The sequence below is a fragment of the Oryzias melastigma genome, linkage group LG15, assembly GCF_002922805.2.
Source record: "Oryzias melastigma strain HK-1 linkage group LG15, ASM292280v2, whole genome shotgun sequence".
In the NCBI taxonomy this organism is placed as follows: domain Eukaryota; kingdom Metazoa; phylum Chordata; class Actinopteri; order Beloniformes; family Adrianichthyidae; genus Oryzias; species Oryzias melastigma.
This window is the reverse complement of record NC_050526.1, coordinates 11916385-11939857: the sequence shown is the minus strand read 5'-3', so window position 1 is coordinate 11939857 and position 23473 is coordinate 11916385. Positions and strand designations below refer to the sequence as shown.

Sequence of the window (23473 nt, the reverse complement as noted above, 5' to 3'; positions counted from 1 at the left end):
ATGATTGCTGAAGGAGAAAGTTTCAGTTCCACTTTGCTAAAGTCTTTTCCAGAAGCTACTATCTACTTTATGACACATGGAAGGTAAGACAAAAGTAAAGCTCAATGAAACAATTCAAACTTAAGTTTAAACTATTCTTTGACAAAAACATTTCAAGGTTGCGACAGCTACAACTTATGTAAGAACAATCGTTCCCCATTGTGCCGCCCCCCTCCCCCTCCCCTCAGCTTTGTAACAACACGTCTTAAATAATCTTCCCAGTTTCTTTGTGTCAAAGACAGACGCTACAACAACAATCCTTGTTATTCATGTGTCCATTTGACCTCCAACATTTTTAAACTCCACATGAATCTCTAGCTGTTTTATTAACCAGTGGACCTTTTAATTCCATCCAGATGGATCCAAGGCTGAACATCACTGAACTGGACGACTTCACTGTATCTGTAATCAGTGAAGCCCAGCAGCTGGGCTCCCAGTCCAGCTGGACCGTCTCTTTCAGGGGAATGTGGGTGACTGTGTAGTGTGGGTACATCCATCGACTGTACATGAGAACTGGAGGAGTGTACGGTGGCCCGGAGGTGCAAATCACATCAGCAAATCAATCGACACAAAAGCAACGACAACTAAAAAAGCAAAACAAATGGAAGAAAAAACAGCATTACATTCTAAAAAACAATATAAAATTCTAGAAACCAAAATGCAAATAACAAATACAAAAAACAGAATTAATTTCCAAAAGACAAAGTGAAATTTTAGAAAAACTAAACAACGAGAAACCAGAATAGGTGTGTACTATGGGACATCACAGATTAGATGATAATATCTAGCATCACTTCATGTCAAACAACTTTGATGGACAAATTCAATCATCCAATCAGCAATGTTCAACGTTACCTCGCTCTTCTAGTTTCTGTAAAACAGAAAAAAACATTTTGGAAAATCAAAATAAAAAGTTAAAGTAACAAAAACAAGAAGAAACAGAAAAGGTAGGTAGTATGGGACCTTGCTGATTGGATGATGATGTTAGTCCATCCTTTCAATTGAAAGTTATTTGACATGAAGCGATACTGGATATCAACATCTAATCGCCGATGTTCCATAATACCTATCTTTTCTGGTTTCTCACTGTCCTTCATTTTTTTTTATTTCATTTTGTTATCTGGAAAAATGAATTTGTTTTCCGAAATTTTGTTTTTTTTCGTCATTTTCATTTCATTCTTTATTCGTTATATTTTTTCTGTTATAGTGTTTTTTTATGTAAAATTGTATTATGATTTCTAAAATGTAATGCTGTTTTCTAGATATTTTTTTGCTGTTTTAGCTGTTGATGTGATCTGTAAGATGCTTTTTAGCGTTGAGTGATTTGCTGATATGATTTGGTCTTTGGGGCTACCGTAGGAGTGGCCCCTCCCTCCTTGTATTCCAAATAAGAAGTACCCACAATGATCCCATAGACTTCTGTAGAGAAATAAACAGCTATTACTCAGTCATTCTGTTTGTCAGAATAACCGTTCTTACTCTGATTCCCTTTTTAACAAGTTTTTAGTAGTCCTTTTTTTCACTATATTTTTTTCTGTAGCACAAATTATTCAAGTGATAAACTGACCAATCAGATGCTTCAGATGTGATCTCATGTTTAACATTCAAAACAATTGGCAAATGCTATGTCCATATTTTCTCTCTAATCCCTAACTACAAAAAAACTATATAGTGTGAGACTATATAGTACCCTGGATCTTTAAATGCAATTCTGACACTGCTTACTACTCTTTCAAATGGCAAGTATGACGTCACTGACAACAGGAAGTGAAAATTGAATCAATACAAACATTTCATGACGTCTATTTATGAATCCACTTTATTCTGAAGATTAAAATGTTGATGGTTTGTTGAAAAATTACATTTAAACAGATTATTTTAAGCAAAAATTGTTCTAATGCAATGCATTGTGGTCTTGAGCATCTATGCACACTGTTTTTTTGCAAAAACTTGTGGGAAATTTCTAGTGCACTCAATTTTGGAATTGTAGATCCAGACAGCACTAGAAAATGACAAACGCACAGTATAGTGAGTAGCAAAATTCTCCCGAGTCCGCTTTAAAGTGAAAGGGGTGTGGCCTTCCAACAAGCTCACTCCTGATTGGCAGGAGTGGTAGCCATATAGGCGATGACTCAAACCGACTCGGACCAATCACTGCTTACTGACATCATCTGGTTCCAACATGGCGACGACCGTATCATGAAAACATGTCAACCGAATTGACATGACACTCCCTCAGTCCAGTTCTCACGCCAAAATACCACAACCCCGGAGAGGTGCAGCCATTGCTCTCCAACTAACAGCTCAGTACACAGTTTTCCATGAGCATGCAGAGTGCACAGTGAGGAGTTGAGGCAGGTTTGAGATAAAGCTGGCAGAGTTTGGGCTGGAATGCAGCGAGCAATCTTCGCCCTGTCAGCTTTGTTTACAGTTGCATTTATCTCCACAATGGTATCTCATCAACATCAATGTGCAGCAGAGAGCAGAAAGAGAGGGGCCCCCCGTCTGGGCTTACAGGGACGATGATCCACAAGCAAACAATGTGTCTGGATACAAGTCAGTCTGGAAAATACACAGCAGAAATTCCCACAGACGGCAAGAAGCTGGCTGTGTCCGAACACACAGATATTGCTGTAAATAAAGCGATTTGTGTGAAAGGGAGACGTGGAAACGTTCCGGCTTCAGCAAACCAACAGACTATCGCACAGCCCGAGTCGAATATTGGAGCGGACAGCCTGTCACAATACGTTTTCTGCTGGCAGAGATCACAACCCAACAATGAGGGAGCAGACTGTGGAAGAGACAAACTTCCAAAAACATAATTATAAATGAGATGCAGCCGTCAGCTCCACGCACGCAAAGACCCACAAGGATTCCACAGCACAACTCTACGGCTAACAGACACCATGAGCCTTTTAGAAGCTTTAAAATGCTCGATAGAGGAATAAAACTTCATTTGACGACCACTTCTCATTCAAGGACTTGGACATAAAAGTAGAAGAGGAGGGGGGCGTTATTCGTTTATAAATAAGTCCAGAGTACTTCAGATAAAACGTCTTTGAAAGTAAACTCACCTCAAATTATTCTCAGTTTTGTTGTTTTTTTAAAATAAGTCACAGAGCCATCCATGTGGGGCCATGAGCTGCAGACATGTTTAGGAGCCATTTGGTCATTGAACCACCAGGGAAACATCTGAGGGGGGCCAATTACCTCCCAAACTGGGGCTATGGGTCCAAACTCAAGTCTTTGGCATGACGTGACCATGAAATCAAATCCAGAGTTTTCCCGTCTCAGGACAAACACTGCTAACCTTTCCAGAAGTAAAGTCCATGTTATGATTCAGATTTTTGGGACGTAGAGAAGAGCGGCTGCATCACTGAAGATGTCGCCGGCGACCGTTTTTGTTCACATAACATCAATCTTTAACTGTGAATCGGCTGATTCTGAACCGAAAGAATCCGCAGATTTCTGTAGATTTCACAAACATTTTTCTACAAGGCTGATTTTCTCTGCTTTAGAATTAATTGGAATTACCTGAATTGCAACAACAGCTGAAGCGGTACCATAGTCCAATGATGTGAAAAAGTGTTAAGGGGAGAGCAGATGTGTCTTGAAGTTCCTTTGAGTTGTACGACCACCTCAAGGGACGTTGTGAAAATGGAACCATTTTCATGTGTGTTGTAAGTGTATCGTGAAGTATTTGTAAGGATAATACAGTGAGGGAAAAAACTATTTGAACCCCAGCTGTTTTTGTAAGTTCGCCCACTAAAAAAGAAATGATCAGTCTATAACTTCAATGGTAGGTTCATCTGAACAGTGAGAGACAACAATGACAAAAAAATCCAGAAAAATGCGTTTCAAAAAAAGTTATAAATAAATTTGCATTTCCATGAAGGAAAGAAATATTTGATCCCCTATCCGTCAGCAAGATCTCTAGCTCCCAGGTGGGTCTTATACAGGTAACAAGCTGACATTGACCTCTCAGCTCGTTACCTGTATAAAAGAGACCTGTCCACAGAAGCAATCAATCAATCCAGATGCCAAACTCTGCACCATGGCCAAGACCAAAGAGCTTTCCAAGATGTCAGGGACAAGATTGTGGACCTACACAAGGCTGGAATGGGCTACAAGACCATCGCCAAGCAACTGGGTGAGAAGGTGACAACAGTTGGTGCAATTATTCGCAAATGGAAGAAACATAAATTAACTGCCAATCTCCCTCGGTCTGGAGCTCCATGCAAGATCTCACCTTGTGGAGTTTCAATGATAATGAGAACGGTGAGGAATCAGCCCAGAACCACTCGGGAGGAACTTGTCAATGATCTCAAGCCAGCTGGGACCATAGTCACCACAAAAATGGTTGGTAACACACTACGCTGTGAAGGACTGAAATCCTGCTGTGCCTGCAAGGTCCCCCTGCTCAAGAAAGTCCATCTACAGGCCCGTTTGAAGTTTGCCACTGAACACCTGACTGATTCGGAGGAAGACTGGGTGAAAGTGTTGTGGTCAGATGAGACCAAAATTGAGCTCTTTGGCATCAACTCACCTCTCCGTGTTTGGAGGAGGAAGAATGCTGTCTATGACTCCTAAAACACCATCCCCACCGTCAAATATGGAGGTGGAAACATTATACTTTGGGGGTGTTTTTCTGCCAAGGGGACAGGACAATTGCACCGCATCAAAGGGAGGATGCATGGGGCCATGTATCGTCAAGTGCTGGGTGAGAACCTTCTTCCCTCAGTCAGGGTATTAAAAATGGGTCGTGGTTGGGTATTCCAGCATGACAATGATCCAAAACACACGGCCAAGACAACCAAAGATTGGCTCAAGAAGAAGCATCATTGAGTGGCCTAGTCAGTCTCCAGACCTTAATCCCATAGAAAATCTGTGGAGGGAGCTGAAGGTTCCAGTTGCCAAACATCAGCCACGAAACATTAATGACTTGGAGAGGATCTGCAAAGAGGAGTGGGCCAAAATCCCCCCTGAGATGTGTGCAAACCTTGTGGCTAACTACAAGAAATGGCTGACCTCTGTGATTTCCAACAAAGGTTTTGCCACCAAGTACGGAAGCACGTTTTTCAAAGGGATCAAATACTTATTTCCTTCATGGAAATGCAAATTAATTTATAACTTTTTTTGAAAGGCATTTTTCTGGATTTTTTTTGTCATTGTTGTCTCTCACTGTTCAGATGAACCTACCATTGAAGTTATAGACTGATCATTTCTTTTTTAGTGGGCAAACTTACAAAATCAGCTGGGGTTCAAATAGTTTTTTCCCTCACTGTATAAGTTACATGCACTATATGCTGCTATAAAACGGTGTCTTTACACCACACAATAATCTTTATAAAGATGTGAAGACTGGCTCTTACTGACCACGCACAAATCCACAATTACAGGCTGTGTAAGTCAGGGTGTTGAACTTATGAATTTGGAAATAGGACCTTAAATAGCATTAAAAATGTCTTGAATTTTGATATTTGAGCCTTAAAATTTGCGCTCTTTGAGACTTTCTCGTCAACATTTTCCTTTTTTATCCAAAAAAATGACAGGAAATTAGAAAGTATAAAATGTTTATACATATAAAATTAAAAGGAAGAAAAAACACTTTAAAATTTTAAAAATAAAGAACAAAACAAGAAGACATATAACCATAAAACTTGGTTTAAAGAAATTACTCATGACAGAAAAAAATCAAATCTACTGGAATTCCCTCATTCCTTCACTAATGTTTCTGAAGCAGTCTGCATGCAAAGGTGCATGATTCATCCCCTATGACTGGAACACTTGAAGGATATATTTGGATAGGTGGAAGAACACTCCAGTCATAAAGTAAAAGTATGTGAAACCCAGGTGTATTTTAGCTCAGAGTTCCTGCAGCTTTTCTGCAGCTCAGAGGGATTCCAGAAGAACACCGTCGATAAGGCTATTATTGTCTTGTACTTTATGGTCTGAAACCAACTAAACTGTCAGAGAGCACAGAACTCCATCACAACACAGATACTTTGGAAATAAAGGGTGAAAGAGAATCTCCTCAATGGCTCAGAAACAATTAGAATGACATTTTATTTCAGGGACTTGATAAATGGTTTTGATTTTCCATCATTGTTATTATCCACATCAGCTTTATGTGCTTGCATATTACTGTCAACATGTTTGAATTAAAACTCAATAACAATCAGTTGCTAGTAGGCTGCTAGAAGTTTGAAGCTGGGAAAAGTGAGGTGCTCTGGGGTTCTGTCCTCTATTCTCATTTACTTCTCCTCTATTCTTTATTATTTATTTTATTTAGTTCTCTGTGCTTCTTTTTGGAGCAGTGCGATTCACATGTTGTTTCTCTCTCCCACCCCCTTCCTTGGGAGTGGGAGAGATTTAAGATTCCAGGTGGATTGTCTGTGCTCCTGTTCCTCTGGCTCGTCATGGCTGTGGACCTCCTAGTTGTAGAGTTAGATAAGCAAATCCTTTTTAATAGTCCTGGTAAATCGCCTGAACGTCCTGGGAGAGGATCTCCCCTTCATGTGGACTTCCTTGACGTTTCTTCTTTTTTCCTGGAATCAGGTTTTTTAGGAGCTTTTCCTTACCAGGAAGGAGGTTTTATGGCACATGAGTCAAAGTCAAGGTCTGGTGGCCGGATCTGGTTATTAGGCTATTTTGAAGTTTAGCTATTTTTGTCAGCTACATGCTAGCTGTTTTGATGAACCTAAGTTTTTGTGTATTTTTTAGGCAAATTTAGCATTTAGCTAATATTTTAGCTGGCTATCCGCTTCAGCGTTTTTAGCTATCCACTTCAGCGTTTTCAGCTATCAGCTTCAGTGTTTTTAGCTATCAATTTCAGCATCTTCAGCTATCAGCACTAGCAACTTCAGAGGCCAAATTCAGCTTACAGCATTCACACTTACATTATTGCAGGTAATGCTATATATCTAGTTCATAATTATGTTATAAAGTTACGGTTTTAAAGTTTTGAAAAATTAGTTTTAGAGTGTTCAATAAATGTTTATCCTGTTCGGCCCGTTTTAGATTTTGGCCTCTTGTGTGATTGAGTTTGACACCCCTGGTCTAAGGGCAGGGATAACCAGTTTAGTTTAGTCTGTTTAGTTGAGTTTAGCAACCAGCTATAGCTTATATTTTATGACCGACCTTCTGCTTTTGTATAATTACTGGCAATGAGGCAATTGTTCTGTGTTATTGGGCTATATAGATTTAACTGAATTTAAACTGAATTGAAAGGCTGCAAAAAAATACTTTTAGCTTTTAGTTTGACTAAAGTCATAATTTGAATGAAAATAAAGCGAGACTTGGTATCCATGGATATGCAGAGCAAAAATCTGCTTCTTAATGTACGTCTTTGTCCCATACACCTATACATGTGTTGACCCCAATCTCTGCCTGGTCACACTCTAAAGATCCTTCAACAAACCCTCCCTTACAATCCATTTGACACTGTATTTAATGAAGCATCAGTTTTATTCTTATGATTCCAGTTTTCCATACCCAGATCCACGCTCAAGTCCTTTTTCTCTGAACCCAGCTGAGCCCAACAGATTCTAAAATATACATGGAAAGAACACTTGAAATTTGCCTCAGATCATTTTTAGAACGACGCTTTCCCCAAACACTCCAGCGCTTGTTTGACAAGGTTTTGGGAGCCAGACGCAATTCAGGACTCCTGCAACAAATAACCTGCAACGTTTCCAGCAGTCTTTGACAGCGGAGCTGATGAAGCTCCAAGTACAGAAGAGAGAAAAAACATCAAAAGATCAATCATTTACATGTAGGTCGTCCTAAAACATCTCATCCAGTCTGGGACGGGTCTGTGCTGCTGCAGTTTGTGAATGAAACTCTGAAAAGCTTTTAAAAAAAAAGAGTTCAGGACCTGAAAAGGTTTTACTTTTGAAAGTGAAAAGACGTCCCACAGTCTGAACATTACTCAACATCCCGTCACAGTAAAGAGTTGGCTTCTCTGTCGTCTGCAGAGTCATTTCCTCACTGCTCCCCAGCAGCAGTGAGGAGTCAGGGTTGTGTTACAACAGCACCCCCCAGTGGTGGGTGCAAAATGCCCATCTGGACTTCACTTGTGAGAACAGGTTGTGGTGACTTTTGGATTTAACAGACCTGTTCTTCTTGGAGTGCTCATCCTTTCCTCGCTTCACTCCAAAGATCCGGGTGATCAGAGAGCTGAAGAGGAGAGTGGAGGAGTTTCTCACCTGGAACGAAAAAGAGGAGAAAAAGATTTGTTCCTCCAATCCTACTGTCCTTTCCTACTTTTACGACGTGAGGTTAATTTCTGGATTCTTCTGAAAACATGAAGACTCACTGCCCAGACAGGAGAGGTGAAGCCCAGCACGGCCGCCTGCACGCCATCGGACACGAAAGGAATGATGTTTTCCCCCAAACGAGTGTCCCTGTACAGAGCCCTGAGGATGTTCAGAGCGTGGACCTGAGGGGAAGGAGCCACACAGGAGAGAGGCTACATCCACATCACCTGCTCAAGCCACCACTCCCAATGAAAAGTCTATGGAAATTCCACATTCAAACTCTTGCGCTTACACATAGCTGAGCAAGTTTCTATGACTGTTTTTGCGAAGTGCATTGAATGTTAAACCACATCAAACTTTGACACCAATCAGGGACTCAGATTTGGTAGTGTCAATATTGATCATGGAGGAAAAATTAAGTTTTTACCCAGACTAATGATATGACACCAAGTCTTTCATTTTCTGGAATAGAACTATGAAAGAAGAAGCCTGAAGCAAGATTTCATCACTTCAACATTTGGTGTCAAGCCTCTTCCAGCTGTAGGTGGTGGACATGTGCTAGTAAACAACAGCAAAAGAAGAAGCCCCTCCCTGCTAGTGCAGTGTGAACTCCATGAGCTAAATACTCATTAAAGAACACACGTTTAGGGCGTTTTGGTCAAATGCTCAGTTAGTGAAGAGCAAAAGCCTCATCACTTCCACAGGTCACTGAAGGGTGTACTGGTTATGCAACAGACAGGAGTGAGATCTACATGAAGAGGTCAAACCTGAGGAACCGTGGAGCTGTCGGTGTTCCTGTCAGCAGACGGCATGGCCAGAGCTGTCAGCTCCCTCATGGTCATCTTCAACAGACTACAGCTGGAAGATTTGGGTTCAGAGGAGAGCAGAGCCTGTAGGAAAAGGAGAGATCGTTGATAATCTTAGCAGGGTTTAGATTCTGGATTAAACCTCTATGATTGGGGAATCCAAAAAGATGATTAACCCCTGTGCTCTCTTATGGGGTCCAGATGACCCCACCCTTATATTGATGTGTGATCCCACCTATGACAAAGGTGGAAAGGGTTTAACGTCTGCCACGGACACCAGAGAAGATAAAAAATCCTTGAAAAAACAAGGTCTGCACGCTGTCTTGAGCGGTCCAGATGACCGCACTTTTAATGTGAACATGCGGAGGATAGAACAAGGGTTAATTGTGGCTAAATCCTTAGGAACCTTTTAGGTTTTAAATGTTCTTCAGGAGGTCTGTTAAACCACATTTAGGACAAATCAGATGAACCTCATCACCATGGTCAACAATAATCTGACAGAGATGTCCCAAGTCTGGTAAAATGCAGTTTGCGTTCAACTTTTCATCAGACCCCAAGCTCTTTTTATCAAATCAATAATATGTATTTTTTTTAAACTTACCTTTTAAGCCAGGGGTGTCAAACTCTAAGGGGGCCAAAATTCAAAACACACCTCAGGTCGCGGGCCGAAGAGGAAAAACATTTATTGAACACTCTAAAACTACATTTTTAAAACTTTAAATATGCAATTTTTAACATAACTATGAATAATAAAAAATGCAGGGATATTATTCCAAAAATAAAACAACTCAAACCTAAATAACTTTCAATATTTTACCCTCCATAAAAATACATTTTGTCAAAATTAGACAATTTAGAAATAAGCGCAAGATAACATCAGATCATTAATAACAATAAAATTATCTGGAGGGCCGTATATAACACCCGGTGGGCCGGATCCGGCCCCCGGGCCTCGACTTTCACGCGTGTGTTTTAATCCATTGCAAACCTGTTTCATCACTGTTTTGCAATTCGTCTAAAACGTCAACTGTAAATAAAAGCAAAGAAGCTGACAAGTGAGGGCAGCTGCTTCCAGGACAAGTGGAAATTGGAAAACGTTTTAAATTAAATCTGAAACAACTAGATAGATTTGCTGTGTTCAGGGAGTTTAATGATTACCAGACAAGACATGTTATCTACGACAAGCTAACTGGTAACAAATGGTGTGACAAAATGACTTTAATTTTGGTAAAACCATAAAACTCTTAAAATCATATCATTGAAATAAAATGCTCATGAAATCATTCATTTTCAATGTTATTAACATAGTGAAATAAATGTCAGGGCGAATGGTTGGTTCCACATCACTAAAGCTGGCCCTATGCAAAAAGTTTGATTGGAAGGAAGGCTCAGTTATGTGGTTTCACACTGCACTTTTGAGAACCAACCAAGCTGTCTGGATAAAGTTACACAAACATTTGGGGACGATGTTGCCCAGAGACAACCACTAGTGTCATTAGTCCAGAGAGAATCATTCTCCAGCCGTTTCATTAGAAAATGTCGGCTGCATCTCTTCCCTCCTCTGTGTCCACAGGACACCTCCAGCTTTACTTCATCCTTGTGTCATCTGCACAAGAGATCAAAGTTCACCCGAACAAAGATGGTGGACGACCAGAGGAACACCAAATGACATCATCCTGCAGCAAAAACACACTGCAGTTCTGAAGGGAGTTCAGCTTCAAACCTCACAGAATGTCTGACCGGAGAGTCAACAAGTTCCAGATATGTGTGATTTTCAGTTTAAACCTTTGACCTGGAGCACCGCTTTACTCTAATGACATTAAGAGGAACATCTAGAAAATTACACAAGGTTACCTAAACTGAAGACTCTCTAAATGACATCATCTGTGTATGCCTGAAGTGGGAGTAGAGATGTGGGAGCAGAAGAGAGCAACCTTCCAGCGGGAGCTGATGGGAGCCAGCTGGGTGACGGTTGAGAGTTGGAGGGATGGATGGAAAGATGGAGGTAGGGGATAATGGAGGAGGAGGAGGAGGAGGAGGAGGCCCACTTACTCTTAGGAACACTAAGTGGGTGGGAGTGGAGGAGGATAAGAGGGAAAGAAAAGTAGCCTGGTTCCTCTGAACCAGTCCAGACCGGCCTTCCCGGATCTGACTCTGCTCCTCGGTGTGGAGGAATGCAGCCCGGAGCTCTGCCAAAGTGTCGATTTCTGCCCAGACTTCCCCTGCCTTCTCCTCCACTGTCTTATCTGCTTCGTCTGCCTTCATCCTCAGCTTCAAATTGTTGTTTTCGTCACGTTCTGCTCGGTTTTACAGCCTCCTTCATCTCTCCCACTCTGACACACAGCAGGAATGCTCACTGATTAGCATCCTTTCAGTCCAACAAATAAACAGAAACATGTTGGAGTTAGTTTGTAACCGTATGTCAGCGGAGCAGTTTACCACCAAAACCACAAGACAGCAACAGAATGACAGCAAGGATGAAACACGGACGTCCAGTTTCTATATCAGCAATCAGAGGAAGTCAACAGACTGAATCACACACTGAGTCAGAGGCCGGGACTACTCAGAGCTGAAGCACTCCAGAATATGGTCACCTCCTGGTCATCTAGTGTGTGTGTCAGTGAAAAAAATAGATCTTAAAGAACAGATGAAGCAAAGCTGTCTTTTTATGGACGGAAACACAAAGTCATTGTGTGCAGAAAGCTCTTACATAAGACAGGTGAGTTTGTTTGACCCGCACTCCAAATCCCAGTCGAACAAAACTAATTCCCAGGAATGTGGTGTTTGCAGACAAAGTTTTGCTTTCAGCAAGCTCACGAGTGTTTTAAATTCAAACAAGAAGCTCTCTGCGACTCTCCAAATGAAGAGAGGGGTTCTATAGAACCGTAGAACCACGCCTGGAATGGGACGAGGACCCTTTAGAGTCCCATGCTGAGAGCCGAGCTCACACACCTGGATGTAGAACGGAATCCCGGCGCTGCGGCGCGTGGCGCACAGCTTGGAGGACGGGTCGCTGGACTTGACCTCTTCCAGGACCTCGGACAGCCAGCGAGAAGGGAGCTGCTGCAGGACACGACTCCCACTCCTGAAGGCAGAAAGAGAAAAGTTCTGTCTTAATGTTGAGACCCGTTTGAGGGGAACAAGTTCTAAGAAATTCTTAACAAGTTCTATTTAGTCTAAAAACATGATGCTGTTCGGATGTGCAGAGGAGAGCAAAGCTTTAAAACCTGTTAATAAGGGAAACAATATAGAAAAATGGGTCACCTGACAAACTATACCCATGAAATAAGCTGACATCAGCACTCTGACCTCGGTGGTGTAAATGTAATAAAAACTGGAGAATGCAAACGTTCCATGATATCCTGGGTGACAGGATTTTTTTGTCTGTTTTGTTATTGTAAAAATGTAGCACATACAAAGAATCATACAAGAAATTCCAAGTCATGAGAAAATTATAAGAATTACAAAATAATGAACTTGAATTTGCCAGGGGGTGAAACAAAAAAACAGAGTACAGAAAGGACAAATAAAAAATCCAAAAATAAAATTAAGATACCAAACAAGACCAGGCTTCGACTCTCCTAACAGCTTTTGTATTGGTACAGGATTCAATATTCTTAAGACACAAAACAATCCCTTTGTTAAAAAACATGAAACACTATTTTTTTTGTTCGCATGTTTAGATTAAGAATATTTAGCCATTAATTAATCAAATATATTTTTTTCTGAATTAACCTTTCCTTGCACAAAATAACCCAAAACAAAATGTTCATAAAATAACATATAGTTTGAACAGAGGTTTGTTGTTATAAAGCGCACGTGTCAAAGTCAAGGCCCGGGGGCCGGATCCGGCCCTCCAGATCATTTTATTTTATTGTTATTAATGGCCAGATCTGATCTTGCGCTCATTTCTAACTTGTATAATTTCATATATTTTTATGGAGAGGAAAATATTGAAAGTTATTCAAAGTTTAAGTTGATTTATTCTGGAATAATATTTCTGCTTTTTTATTCTACATAATTATGTTAAAAAGTTACAATTTTAAAGTTTTAAAGATGAACATTCTGGTAGATTTTTGAACTATTTTGACATTTACTAAGATTTTTCGGCTATTTTGGAGTTTAGCTAATATTTCAGCAACATGCTAGCTGTTTTGGCTAATTTAGGACTTTTTTTAGGCTGTTTTGGACTTAGGCTAATATTTACATGCAAGCTGTTTTGGCCAATTTAGCCTTTTTTTTGGCTGTTTTGAAGTTTAGCTATTTTTTCAGATACATGCTATTTAGCCATCAGGACTCGCATTTTCAGCTATCAGCTATTTAGCATCTTCACCGGCAAAATTAAGCTTACAGCATTCACACCTGCATTATCACAGGTAATGCTGAAAACGTAGTTCATAATTACATTCAAAAGTTGTGGTTTTAGAATTTAAAAGAAAGGCATTTTAGAGTGTTCAAGAAATGTTTATCCTGTTCGGCCCGCGACTGAAGGTGTGTTTTGGATTTTGACCTCTTGTGTGATTGAGTTTGAGACCCCTGCTAAAAAGCGTGTTAAGTTTCTTAAAAATGTGCATGTGAATGTACAATACCATAAAACATTTGGCACAGTTTCTGCCAACGCATGGCAAAAAGAACAGTTAAAAACCAATATCTTTTTCTAAAAGTGCTTTGCGGGGTATCATTTTTGAATAATTTTGAATGAGATTTCCTTGATCTTATTAAAATATTAGAAATATTTATGGGGCAGTGTCCAAACCTTATCCCATTGAATCTTATAACCAAATTTATTTCAATATGAGATGAGCTTGAGGGTTGTTTTAGCTTTTCTAGTCGTCGCACTACAGTTACACTTAACACGCTAGCGGTCTACACCACACATGTGCCGTGAAAACAAACTGTCCCGTAGAAGAGAGGTTTAACTGAGACGAAACGCTCGCGAGAACTCTCTGGACCGTAGCGTACGTCTCCTTACTATACCGGACCAGACCACTGAGTGGAACCGAGGCTGAAGAGAACTGGACTGAGTAACCCCTCCCTCCTGCCGTTCAAAACAGGAAGTACCTGCTGGTTCCAAGAAGCCAAAATCCCATAGACTTCTATAGAAAAATAAACATCTATTACTCAGTCATTCTGTTTGTCACAATGACTATTCTTGCTCTGGTACATTTTTTAACCTTTTTCTTTCCAAACCCTTTTTCTTTCTTTTTTCTTTACTAATAGCAATTTAAATTATAAACTGACCGATCAGATACCTCAATAAAAATATGTGGTCTTATGTTGAAAACAAAAAGATCGTCCATTGTCAAGTGGTAAGGGAGTGGCTTATCAACAAGATCACTCCTGATTGGCTAGAGTAGTTACCATAGAAATGATGACTCAAACCAACTTGGACCAATCACCACTAACTCACAATTTCTGGTTCCAACATGGTGACGTCCATTTTGAGGAAAAAATGGCGACTGAATTGACTCAATTTCATTTGGAGTCGGATGTAAACCGTTTTCTATGGGTGACATCACTCTCGCCTGGTCCATGTCTCATATACAGTCAATGGGTCGGCTTGTCCATTTTTTTGTAAAGTTGGGGTTTGCTGATGTCACATCCTGTCAGGAGGATGTTGACCACAAACACATTCCTGACACCATTCGGTGTATGAACAGGGCTGTGAGGATCCTAAAGAGCACTGTGCAGATATTTCAAAGATTAAAGATTCTCTTTATTATCTCTAACAAACTTGTTATGCTATTAGACTAACTGGTTTTCAAGACGTTGATACACCCCTCTCTGGGTTCTGAATGGAAAACGATTGACTTACACACTGAACCGATTCAAAATGTTGGTTTAACATTTCTTTTCATTTGTTTTAATTAACTTTAACGACCAGATGATCTCACTGAAGGTTTCCATTAGATGTGCAATAAAAGCTGAAGTTCCAAAGCATGGGATGAAATATGACAAACAACAGCATCCACTTGGTTGCTTTCCAGTCGTGTCTGTGACCTCCAGCTAAACGAAAACATCCACAGTAATGAGCTCATTGACCAGAAAAGAGGCAGAATTCGGAGCTTAAATGCGTTTGATAAGCAGGCGAGTATCGCAGCCGCATTCCGTCAGATAAATATTTGAGCATGTTTGTCCTTGGCTCGGCATGGGGCTGCTCAGGATCACTTGGCATGGCAGAGAAAGTTCATGTGTTAAACTTTCAGACGCATTAGCGCTCGCATCACGTGCACATGTTGCACGAACGCTGAGAACGTGCTCCAGAAAATGCAGACGATCGCATGCAAGAAGCTGCTCTGGGATTCACAAGCAGCTCTGGGCTGCAAAAGGCTGTTTCAAACAATTCAAGATGGAGGTCAATCCACACAGAACAGACACAACAAAGAGAAATGTTTGCACCAAAACGATCACGCAAGAAGGAGAACATTTTGTAAAGATACCAAACTTTAAACATACAAAATGAAATGTAATGAAAATATATACAAATAGAATATACCTAGGAGTTAGGGGTCATTTCTAAATTCAAAACTGTACTGGACTCACATTTGGGAGAAAACAAATCACTAATACAGGAATAAAAGGTTTAAAAGTTTGGAGTTTTATGTTGACGTTCATCTATTTATTCCTTTGCTTGTTTTAGAAAAAAATATTTCTGCTGTTTGATTGTAAAAACAGAGTATTGTTCACTTTTTAGCTGAGGACACACCATGTGATGCAAGTTCAAGATATGCAGGTTCTTGAACTGCATTAGCCCATGGGGTTCACACTGAACAAGTGGGGAGGGGCTTCCTCTTTTCCTACTTTTTGTCAGCCATCTTAAATTAGAAGTGGTTTTGTGCGAAATGTCAAATCTGGCAAATCTTACTCCAGGCTTTTTCTTTCACAGCTCCATTCAGAAATATATTAGATTTGGTGTTATAGAATGCCCTCCGTGCACGAACCAGGATTATTAATTTCTCTTACATGATCCATTTTCAAACATTTACGACTTCCGTTTATTAAAGGATGCAGTCCACACGTCACTACCACATCGGAGTCCCTGATTGGTCAAAGTTTGAGCTGGTTTAACTTTCAATGGCCACAGTTTTATAAATACTTGTCATAAAAACTTGCTCGGCTATGCATGAACATGATAGTTTTCAACGCAAAAACCCAATATGCACATTCACGCACGATTACATAGAATTTTTTTTTCTAAACACTTTATTTTTATTGCTTTTTTAAAACAGTTGAAACAGAAAAAAGAAATGTAGAAGGAGAGTTTGCAAAACTAAAAGCAAAAGTACCCTGGACTGCCTTGGCTCTACAGGTTTTTATAACATTGTCCATGTGTAAGTCTTTATGACGTTGTCGTGTAGATAGTCCATTTCCCCCGTATTTTTTGACAAAATTCTTCTTAAGTTCTTATATTTTAGTTCAGCACTTCCATAACATATATTTCCTTCAGAATGTTTCTTGTACACACAGACTTCCAGAGGGAGGTGTGAATATAGCTTTCCAAGTACGAGTCTCATCTATGACTTTTTTTAGTCACAAAAGTCTAAAAAATGATCCACGTTAAAGTAATTAGGTATGGCTTCGAGATGCACAAGGCTAAATTCATGAAAAGATGACTGATCAACCTTTAAAAGTACCAAGTTAATGCACTGCTAATTTAAAAAGAAAATGGTGCTTGGTTTATTTGCTTTTTTTTTCTATTTTCCTGCATTTTTTTTCTTTTTCTCCCAGGAGTCCCAGTCCAAATGTAAAGTGGCTGAAGCGCGTCTTGAGCAGAACTCCATTTGATCCGAGCTGTGTAAAAATGTTTAGTGTTTGTAATTTGGATGGTTTATACATCCAAACCTGGAGCCAAACGAAAGACATTAGAGAAGAAGTAGAACGGTAAGTCCTATATATCACGGCCAAAACACCCATTTAGTTCTAACACCAGTGATATATAACTGTTGACTGTATATAACTGGACCGAAAGACCCCGCCCCCTTGCATTCCAAACAGGAAGGACCCACTGACTCCAGGAAGCCAAAATCCCAACATGTGTTGACTGAATCGACTTCATTTCACTGGAACAGGAAGTAAAGTCTTTTCTGTGGGTGATGTCACACTCACTCGGTCCAGTTCCCATTTACAGTCAATGAATACTTTAATAGAAAACTGAATTGAAGCTCACAGGTTAGAACCGCCTCTGTAATCACCTGTAGAGGAAAGTGCACGTCTGACCAGGAAACTCAGTGAGAGATACGAAAAGAGAAAGTGAAGAAGGGGCGAGCAAGAAGGAGAAGAGAGCGTCAGAAACGTGACAAAGAGTCACAACGAGGGAGCACAAACACACCAAAGCCGGATCCCGAGGCCGAGCATCAAAAGGCTGCGGTTAAACACCCCGCAATCAACACCCTGTAACCCAGCACACGGTCTGCATACCATCCACACACTGCCTCTTCCCTCCACACACACACCAGCACACTCCCGGACTCCCACACACGACCGCGGGAATGCTGCTCTCGTAACACGACACACAGAGAGGCTGCTTTCTGCTCCGCTACAAAACAAGTGAGTTTATCCTGAGCCGCTCAGCGCTGGGCGGTTCAAAGTCAACACAGCAGCCATGCTTTTGAGGTTTGTCAGACGCCGCAGAGCTAAAGGACATTTTCCACAACCTGCCTGCCGTTCAGGAAAACAATGAATCCTTCATGTTATTAAGCCCTAACTTTTCCCCTCCTGGATATAAAAAGATCGTTACTATGAACAGCAACAGCGATGACACGTCTTTAGTGTTAGAAAAACATCTGACCGAAGAAGTTCTGGTGTGACGGTTTATGAAAAAGAACATCGTGGTGGAACAAACACTAGTGACTTGACTGAAACCTTGAACTTTACACTTGAAAGGGGAACTTTTATTTTGAAACTTGAACCTTGCTAGTAATACTTTTGAGTATAGTGGTGGTTAAACTACTACTTTGGTGCGCTCAGTGGTACAAGAGTGGATTGTTAATGTGATTCTGATTTCTGTGTTTTGACCTCTTCTAGGTCAGGTTTTTTTTTTTTTTTGTGCCTTTTGATCCTCCATTCGATGGCGAGCTACCTAACCTCCTGAAACTGGTAACTCTTACACTGCTTCACTGAAGCCATAGCAAAGCTTCTCAACCACAATCAATCTTATTAGATGCAATAACTGGATAGGAATCATCCCTTGTTATGTGTTGTACAAGTGTTGTGTTGTTTTTTGTTTTTGTTTTTTCAATACAACTGATTGTGTTTTACATTTACCACTGCCTTATGTTTTCATTCACACACTTTGGTTTTCCTGAGACAAACCTTTCTGAGCTTGCTGGAGAGCCTAGCCAACAAAGCATTACAAACATCTTACACTCACACAGCAGATCTTTCTGGAGAAACTTCAAAATGTCAAAAACTATTAGGTTTATGCAACTTTCAGGCTAAAGTCCACCAAAAATTCACTCAGAAGTTCACATTGTTCCATGAAGAACTAGTCTTATAGCAGTGTATTAGGCAGCCAACCTGTCAGAAAGTTGGCTAAAAGTTATGTACCTTTAAGCCGTGACAGTCTGGGACAAGTTGCTAAGACTTGAAAATTTCTACTGTTAAATGGACCCATTCAACAATACCAAACCGTACCTCTTAAGGTGTATGTGCATAGAAAAATAAAATGGTTGGAGCGGAGTCATAGCAGAAAGTGATGACAACATTAGAAAGAACCAATAGAGCACTAAGCTAGCGACTCGTTTTTTTCTTTATTCTTCTTAGCCGCCAACAATCTTCTTTCAAACAACATTAAATTACTGTTAAACACGATGTACAAAAAGAAGAAAAAGACGAGCTGCTGGATGACCTCCATTGATGTTGCTTTTCTAGTCGTCCACTATAATGACGCAATGACACGCTAGCGGTCCACACATGCACCATGGAAACAAACCGCTGAGTGGAACGAGGCTCGAGTTGCTGTGCGTTTCAAATACTTCTTGACTTACTTTCAGTGAGTTAAAGTCTGGTTAAGATCGAGGCCTTTCTGAAGGACCAAGTGTCTGAAGTTTCACATTCTTCCAGGTCACATTATAAGACCAAATGGACTTGTGAGATGGATCTAGAACCTGGAACCTGAGGCTCTAGATCCAGATGGGGTTCTTTTACTCTCTATTGTGGCTCTTTGATTAAAGATAAATAAAACATGCTTTACTTTAGAAAGGAAGATATTTTTTGGACTATAGTGAAACATGACAGTCATTCACAAACAGTTCATCTCTCTGCCAGGCTCTTCACTACAATACTCCAACACAGCAGCCTTATTGTTGATCAAAGGTATCTGACCAATTATCAACAGATTTTTTAACTCTAGAAGGACAAAGATATCAAATAATTGTAATTATCTACTTTTGATGTAATTACATCTGAAGCATGATACTGAGAGGATTTGTCCTCCTGTTAATTACAGGGCAGAGTCCTGACAGAGGCCCTTCTGCCTGTGGCTGTTCGGCGGTATTACCTTTCAGCCCCTCTGCCCAGAATGTGAACACACACACCTGCACAGCATGTCGGTGAGGCGCACAAAGCCCACATAAGCCAGTTCAAAGGCGCCACGGTGACGGGACTGCAGGAGCTGCTGACGGAAGTACAGGCCGACACCCTCCACCTGCAACGCAGAGAGAATCATGGAGCCAGCTGAACGGGAACGGCAGCACATTTTCATGCAGGTTTGGGTTACTTATGGGTTTCTGCCTCGTGTTCTAGAACAAGATCAAAATGAGAAGACAATGAGCTTTGATGTGGAAAGGACCTGCACTCATTTCAGGAGGAGATGCCGTCAGTGAGAAACACCTGCTGTAACCCATTAAAGCCTGACGGAAAATACAGTTGAAATGTGGAGAAAACGTCACATTTGAAAACAAAAACGTGTCTAGAATAACATAGAACTTGAGTTTTAAAGCAAAGAAACCAAATATTAAAAAATCTGGAAAATTATCAAAAACATTTCTGTCTCAAAGTATTTTCAATAAAAAATCTTCATCAGCAAAACTTTACGTTTCACCTCAGTCTGATAGAAGAGATGATTGTGCCTGTCACTGCTGTTATTCAAAAAGAAGAAAACGAAGAAGAAGTTATCTTTAATTAGGAAAACGGGTCAGAACACTTTTAGGAACAAATGGGCCAACACGTCTGGGAAGGGTTAAAAATGGATCAAAAGATGAGCAAAGTGGGGGCTTTGACAATGAAATAATACTATGATATTTACTATAGATTTTCAAACTGGTGATAGAACTTAAGTACCTTATACTTAAAAAAATAAGTTGGCCTGGTCTGTAATAAAGTCATTTTTTGACATCTTATGCACATATTTTCTCTTCCTTTGCTTATTGTAGATTCCTCAGAGAGCGCAAACAAAGGGATGATGGGATATCGGTGAAGACTTTCTTTTGCACCAACAACTCAAAAGGTGAATTTCTGATGAACTCCTGCCGCTATGCAGAAACTATGTCCTAGAAAATAACACAGGTTTTTTTTTTTTTTTTATTTTGGCAAAAAACAACAAAATATAATAAAAAGACCCGTTGGAAGGCTTTTATAGTAGATCATAAAGCGATGATTGGAGTTGAATGTTGAAGCAAAGCAATGCAGAGGTGGATTCTGGGTAAATTTAGAAACAACAATCCAATCAGAAATGGCATTTGTGGTCTTTAATTCATTATATGATAACCAAAGGTTTGTTAGGATTCAAGAATTCAGAAGAACTGTTAATATCAAGCCTTAAAATTATTTAGATTTTACAATAATATTGATTAATTGATTGGTTTATTTCAAGCATAGATTATGAAAAAAATCAGGACAAAACACACAATTATTTCAACTTATCACAGAAATAATAAATGTATAAATTAGAAAATAGAAAATAAACAAAAACAAGACACACTTATGTCACATTTGGTTCATTCTGTAATTATTAACTAAAATTCGTAGAGTTTGACTGCTTGCTTGAAAAGGAGTGAGGAAAAAGTGAATTTATATTATCCCACCTCTACTTAGTTACTTCATTTTACAGTTTTGTATAATTGGGTAATCCGGTTCTGATCAAATCCAAGTTGGTTTATTTATTTATTTTATTTTTTTTTATATCAGGTCATAAAAGGTTAAATGTTATTTGAGATGTAATAAATGGCAGCGAGTCTCTGTTATAGTTGGTTTGTGGTTGCTAGTATTCTTTTTTTTTCCTCACTTGTTGGACAAAAGCTGAAGATAGTTTCTGTTGAAATGTCTGAGGAATCATTATGAAATACTTTCAAACATTTTACAGTTCTGCAAATGTTTTTGTGCAAGTTATCATGTTTTTTTTATTTTAACCACTCATTGTTTTGTGTCCTGATTGGCTGCTGACCACTGTCAATCAATCTCCTGTGTGCCATAAAGAATGTCTTAAATTTGCTAAATCTACATACATCTTCAGTCCAGATCAGATCTTTGTTTTTATTCTATATCATTTTTTAAGAAGGTTTGAGAGCTTAAATAAGAGAGAAAAATGTGAAAATGTTTGAGTGTATGAAGTGTGCAGTGAGAGGTTTTACCACCTTAAAACATCTAGAATTATTGTAAAGAAATAAAGAAGACTTGTTGATTTGTGATTTTCTTTTACAATGTAACTCCTGCAGTGAACCAGGAGTGAATCAATGCTAAGACCAAAACAATACAAAGAATCTGTAAACAACCATCTTCTGCTCCCAGCTGCTGGAACCAAGTGGTAACAGGAACAAAGGTCAAAACATTCTCCGGTCACAGTTTGGTTTGAGCACGTCGAGCGTGAGAGCAGCGTGTCACCAGCGTGACAAGAGTGCTTAAAAAGGACGCTGAGACATCGGCGTAATGGCCGGTGTCAGTAAAACCAAGCCGTTAGTAACAGTGTTAGCGACATTACTCTTCCTGCACACACACGTGAGGCCTGTTTGTGTGTCGGAGGGTGAACGGGAGAGTGTGCTGCAGGTGAGGCGGCAGGGCGAGGCGGACCCAGAGCTCCGGCTCCCTGTCATTACGGCTGTGGCATCACCACCACCACCGGAGGAGCAGCCAGGCTCGACTTAGTCAGGGGTGGCACTGAGGGCACAGGGAGGGGTGGCACCGCCCGCAGGCAAAAAAACACCAACAGCTTTTAAAAAAAAAAAAAGTGACATGAGAAAAATTCAATCCAAACACTGGCGATGTGGGCTTAGACAAAACATCTGAAGGGAGCGGGAAACACTGACATCACTGAATGATGCTTCAGCTGTGGAATAGACAGTTGGGTTCATAGAACCGAGTAAACGGCGATGGAAGGCTTAGGCAGCCCCTTCTTTTTTTGTCATGTGACTGGTCAATAAACCCAGCTGACCCTGCAGTCCTAAACTGGCCTGGATAAAGTCCCGCTGAGCGAACCGCAGCAGCGCCAAACCCAGTGAGTTATCGCAGAGTGGACGGTGAGGACGGGCTGACCTCACCGGGGGTAAAAACGGCTGCGACAGTCACCCTGGGGTTGGCCCCGGCAGCCGGGGCGCAGACCGCTGTGGCACTGAGGGGCCGAGCCGGGCTGCAACTGCGCCTATTTAAAGCCTCCCCTCCGAAAGGTTCCCGTCTGTGTAACTGTTTAAATGGCCGTGCCAGCTTCCTGGGCGGGGAGGGGGAAGGCATGGTGTGAACTTTATTTAGACATCAACTTCCTGTTTGCAAAAGTGCCTGTTTCCCAGAAAAAAAAGACTTCCATGTGGGGAGGAGAGAAGTTTCCCAAGTTTAATTACATGGACTGAGCTGTGAGCAAAACAAGCACACATAACCCCCCCCACACACACTCCAGACAGCATGGGGTTAGACTGCAGGGAAAGGAGGAATTGTGAGTTTCTGGCATGTGTTTCAGAGCAGACGCTAACTTGTTTTATTTTCCCTTAGAGGTGTTTTTGATGAATATTTTTGCTTCAAACATAAATATAAGAATGTGCCTTTGTACCTTTTTTAAAGCTTTTGTCTGGGGACGATTAAACTGTTTGTGTTCCTTTTTATTTTTATTATTACTTGAAGAGACAAACTCTAACTTTCAAACTAAATTAGCAGATTGGAAGAGCACTAAAGGGTTGAGGAAATAAAAAAGCAACGTACTTCTCTTTTCAACACTGAGGATTTCTCCTCACAGAGCTTCAAAGTTTAACAGCTGTACACAGAAATCCCTGAACAGCACTGAGGATATGGAGCCTGGAGCAGTATCTGAGAACTGGACCGAGTGGGTATGACATCACCAATAGAAATGACAAGCTTCAATGAAATGAAGTGAATTTTGTTGCCATTTTTTAGAGATACTGACAGCACCATGTTGGAGCCAGAAATAGGGGGTACTGTATGTTTCAG

General features: G+C 40.4%; 1 protein-coding gene across 1 annotated transcript in view; it reads right to left on the bottom strand.

Annotated features, from left to right (window-relative positions):
• thada (THADA armadillo repeat containing) overlaps positions 1 to 23473 on the bottom strand; it is a 129669-nt gene that overhangs the window by 89076 nt on the left and 17120 nt on the right. The window contains exons 21-25 of the mRNA XM_024296872.2: positions 19639 to 19748; positions 12056 to 12188; positions 9065 to 9187; positions 8357 to 8479; positions 8155 to 8246 (exon numbers count right to left, since the gene is read on the bottom strand). Of these exons, the coding sequence (XP_024152640.1) occupies positions 8155 to 8246; positions 8357 to 8479; positions 9065 to 9187; positions 12056 to 12188; positions 19639 to 19748 (581 nt within the window). The remainder of the gene's footprint in view (positions 1 to 8154; positions 8247 to 8356; positions 8480 to 9064; positions 9188 to 12055; positions 12189 to 19638; positions 19749 to 23473) is intronic.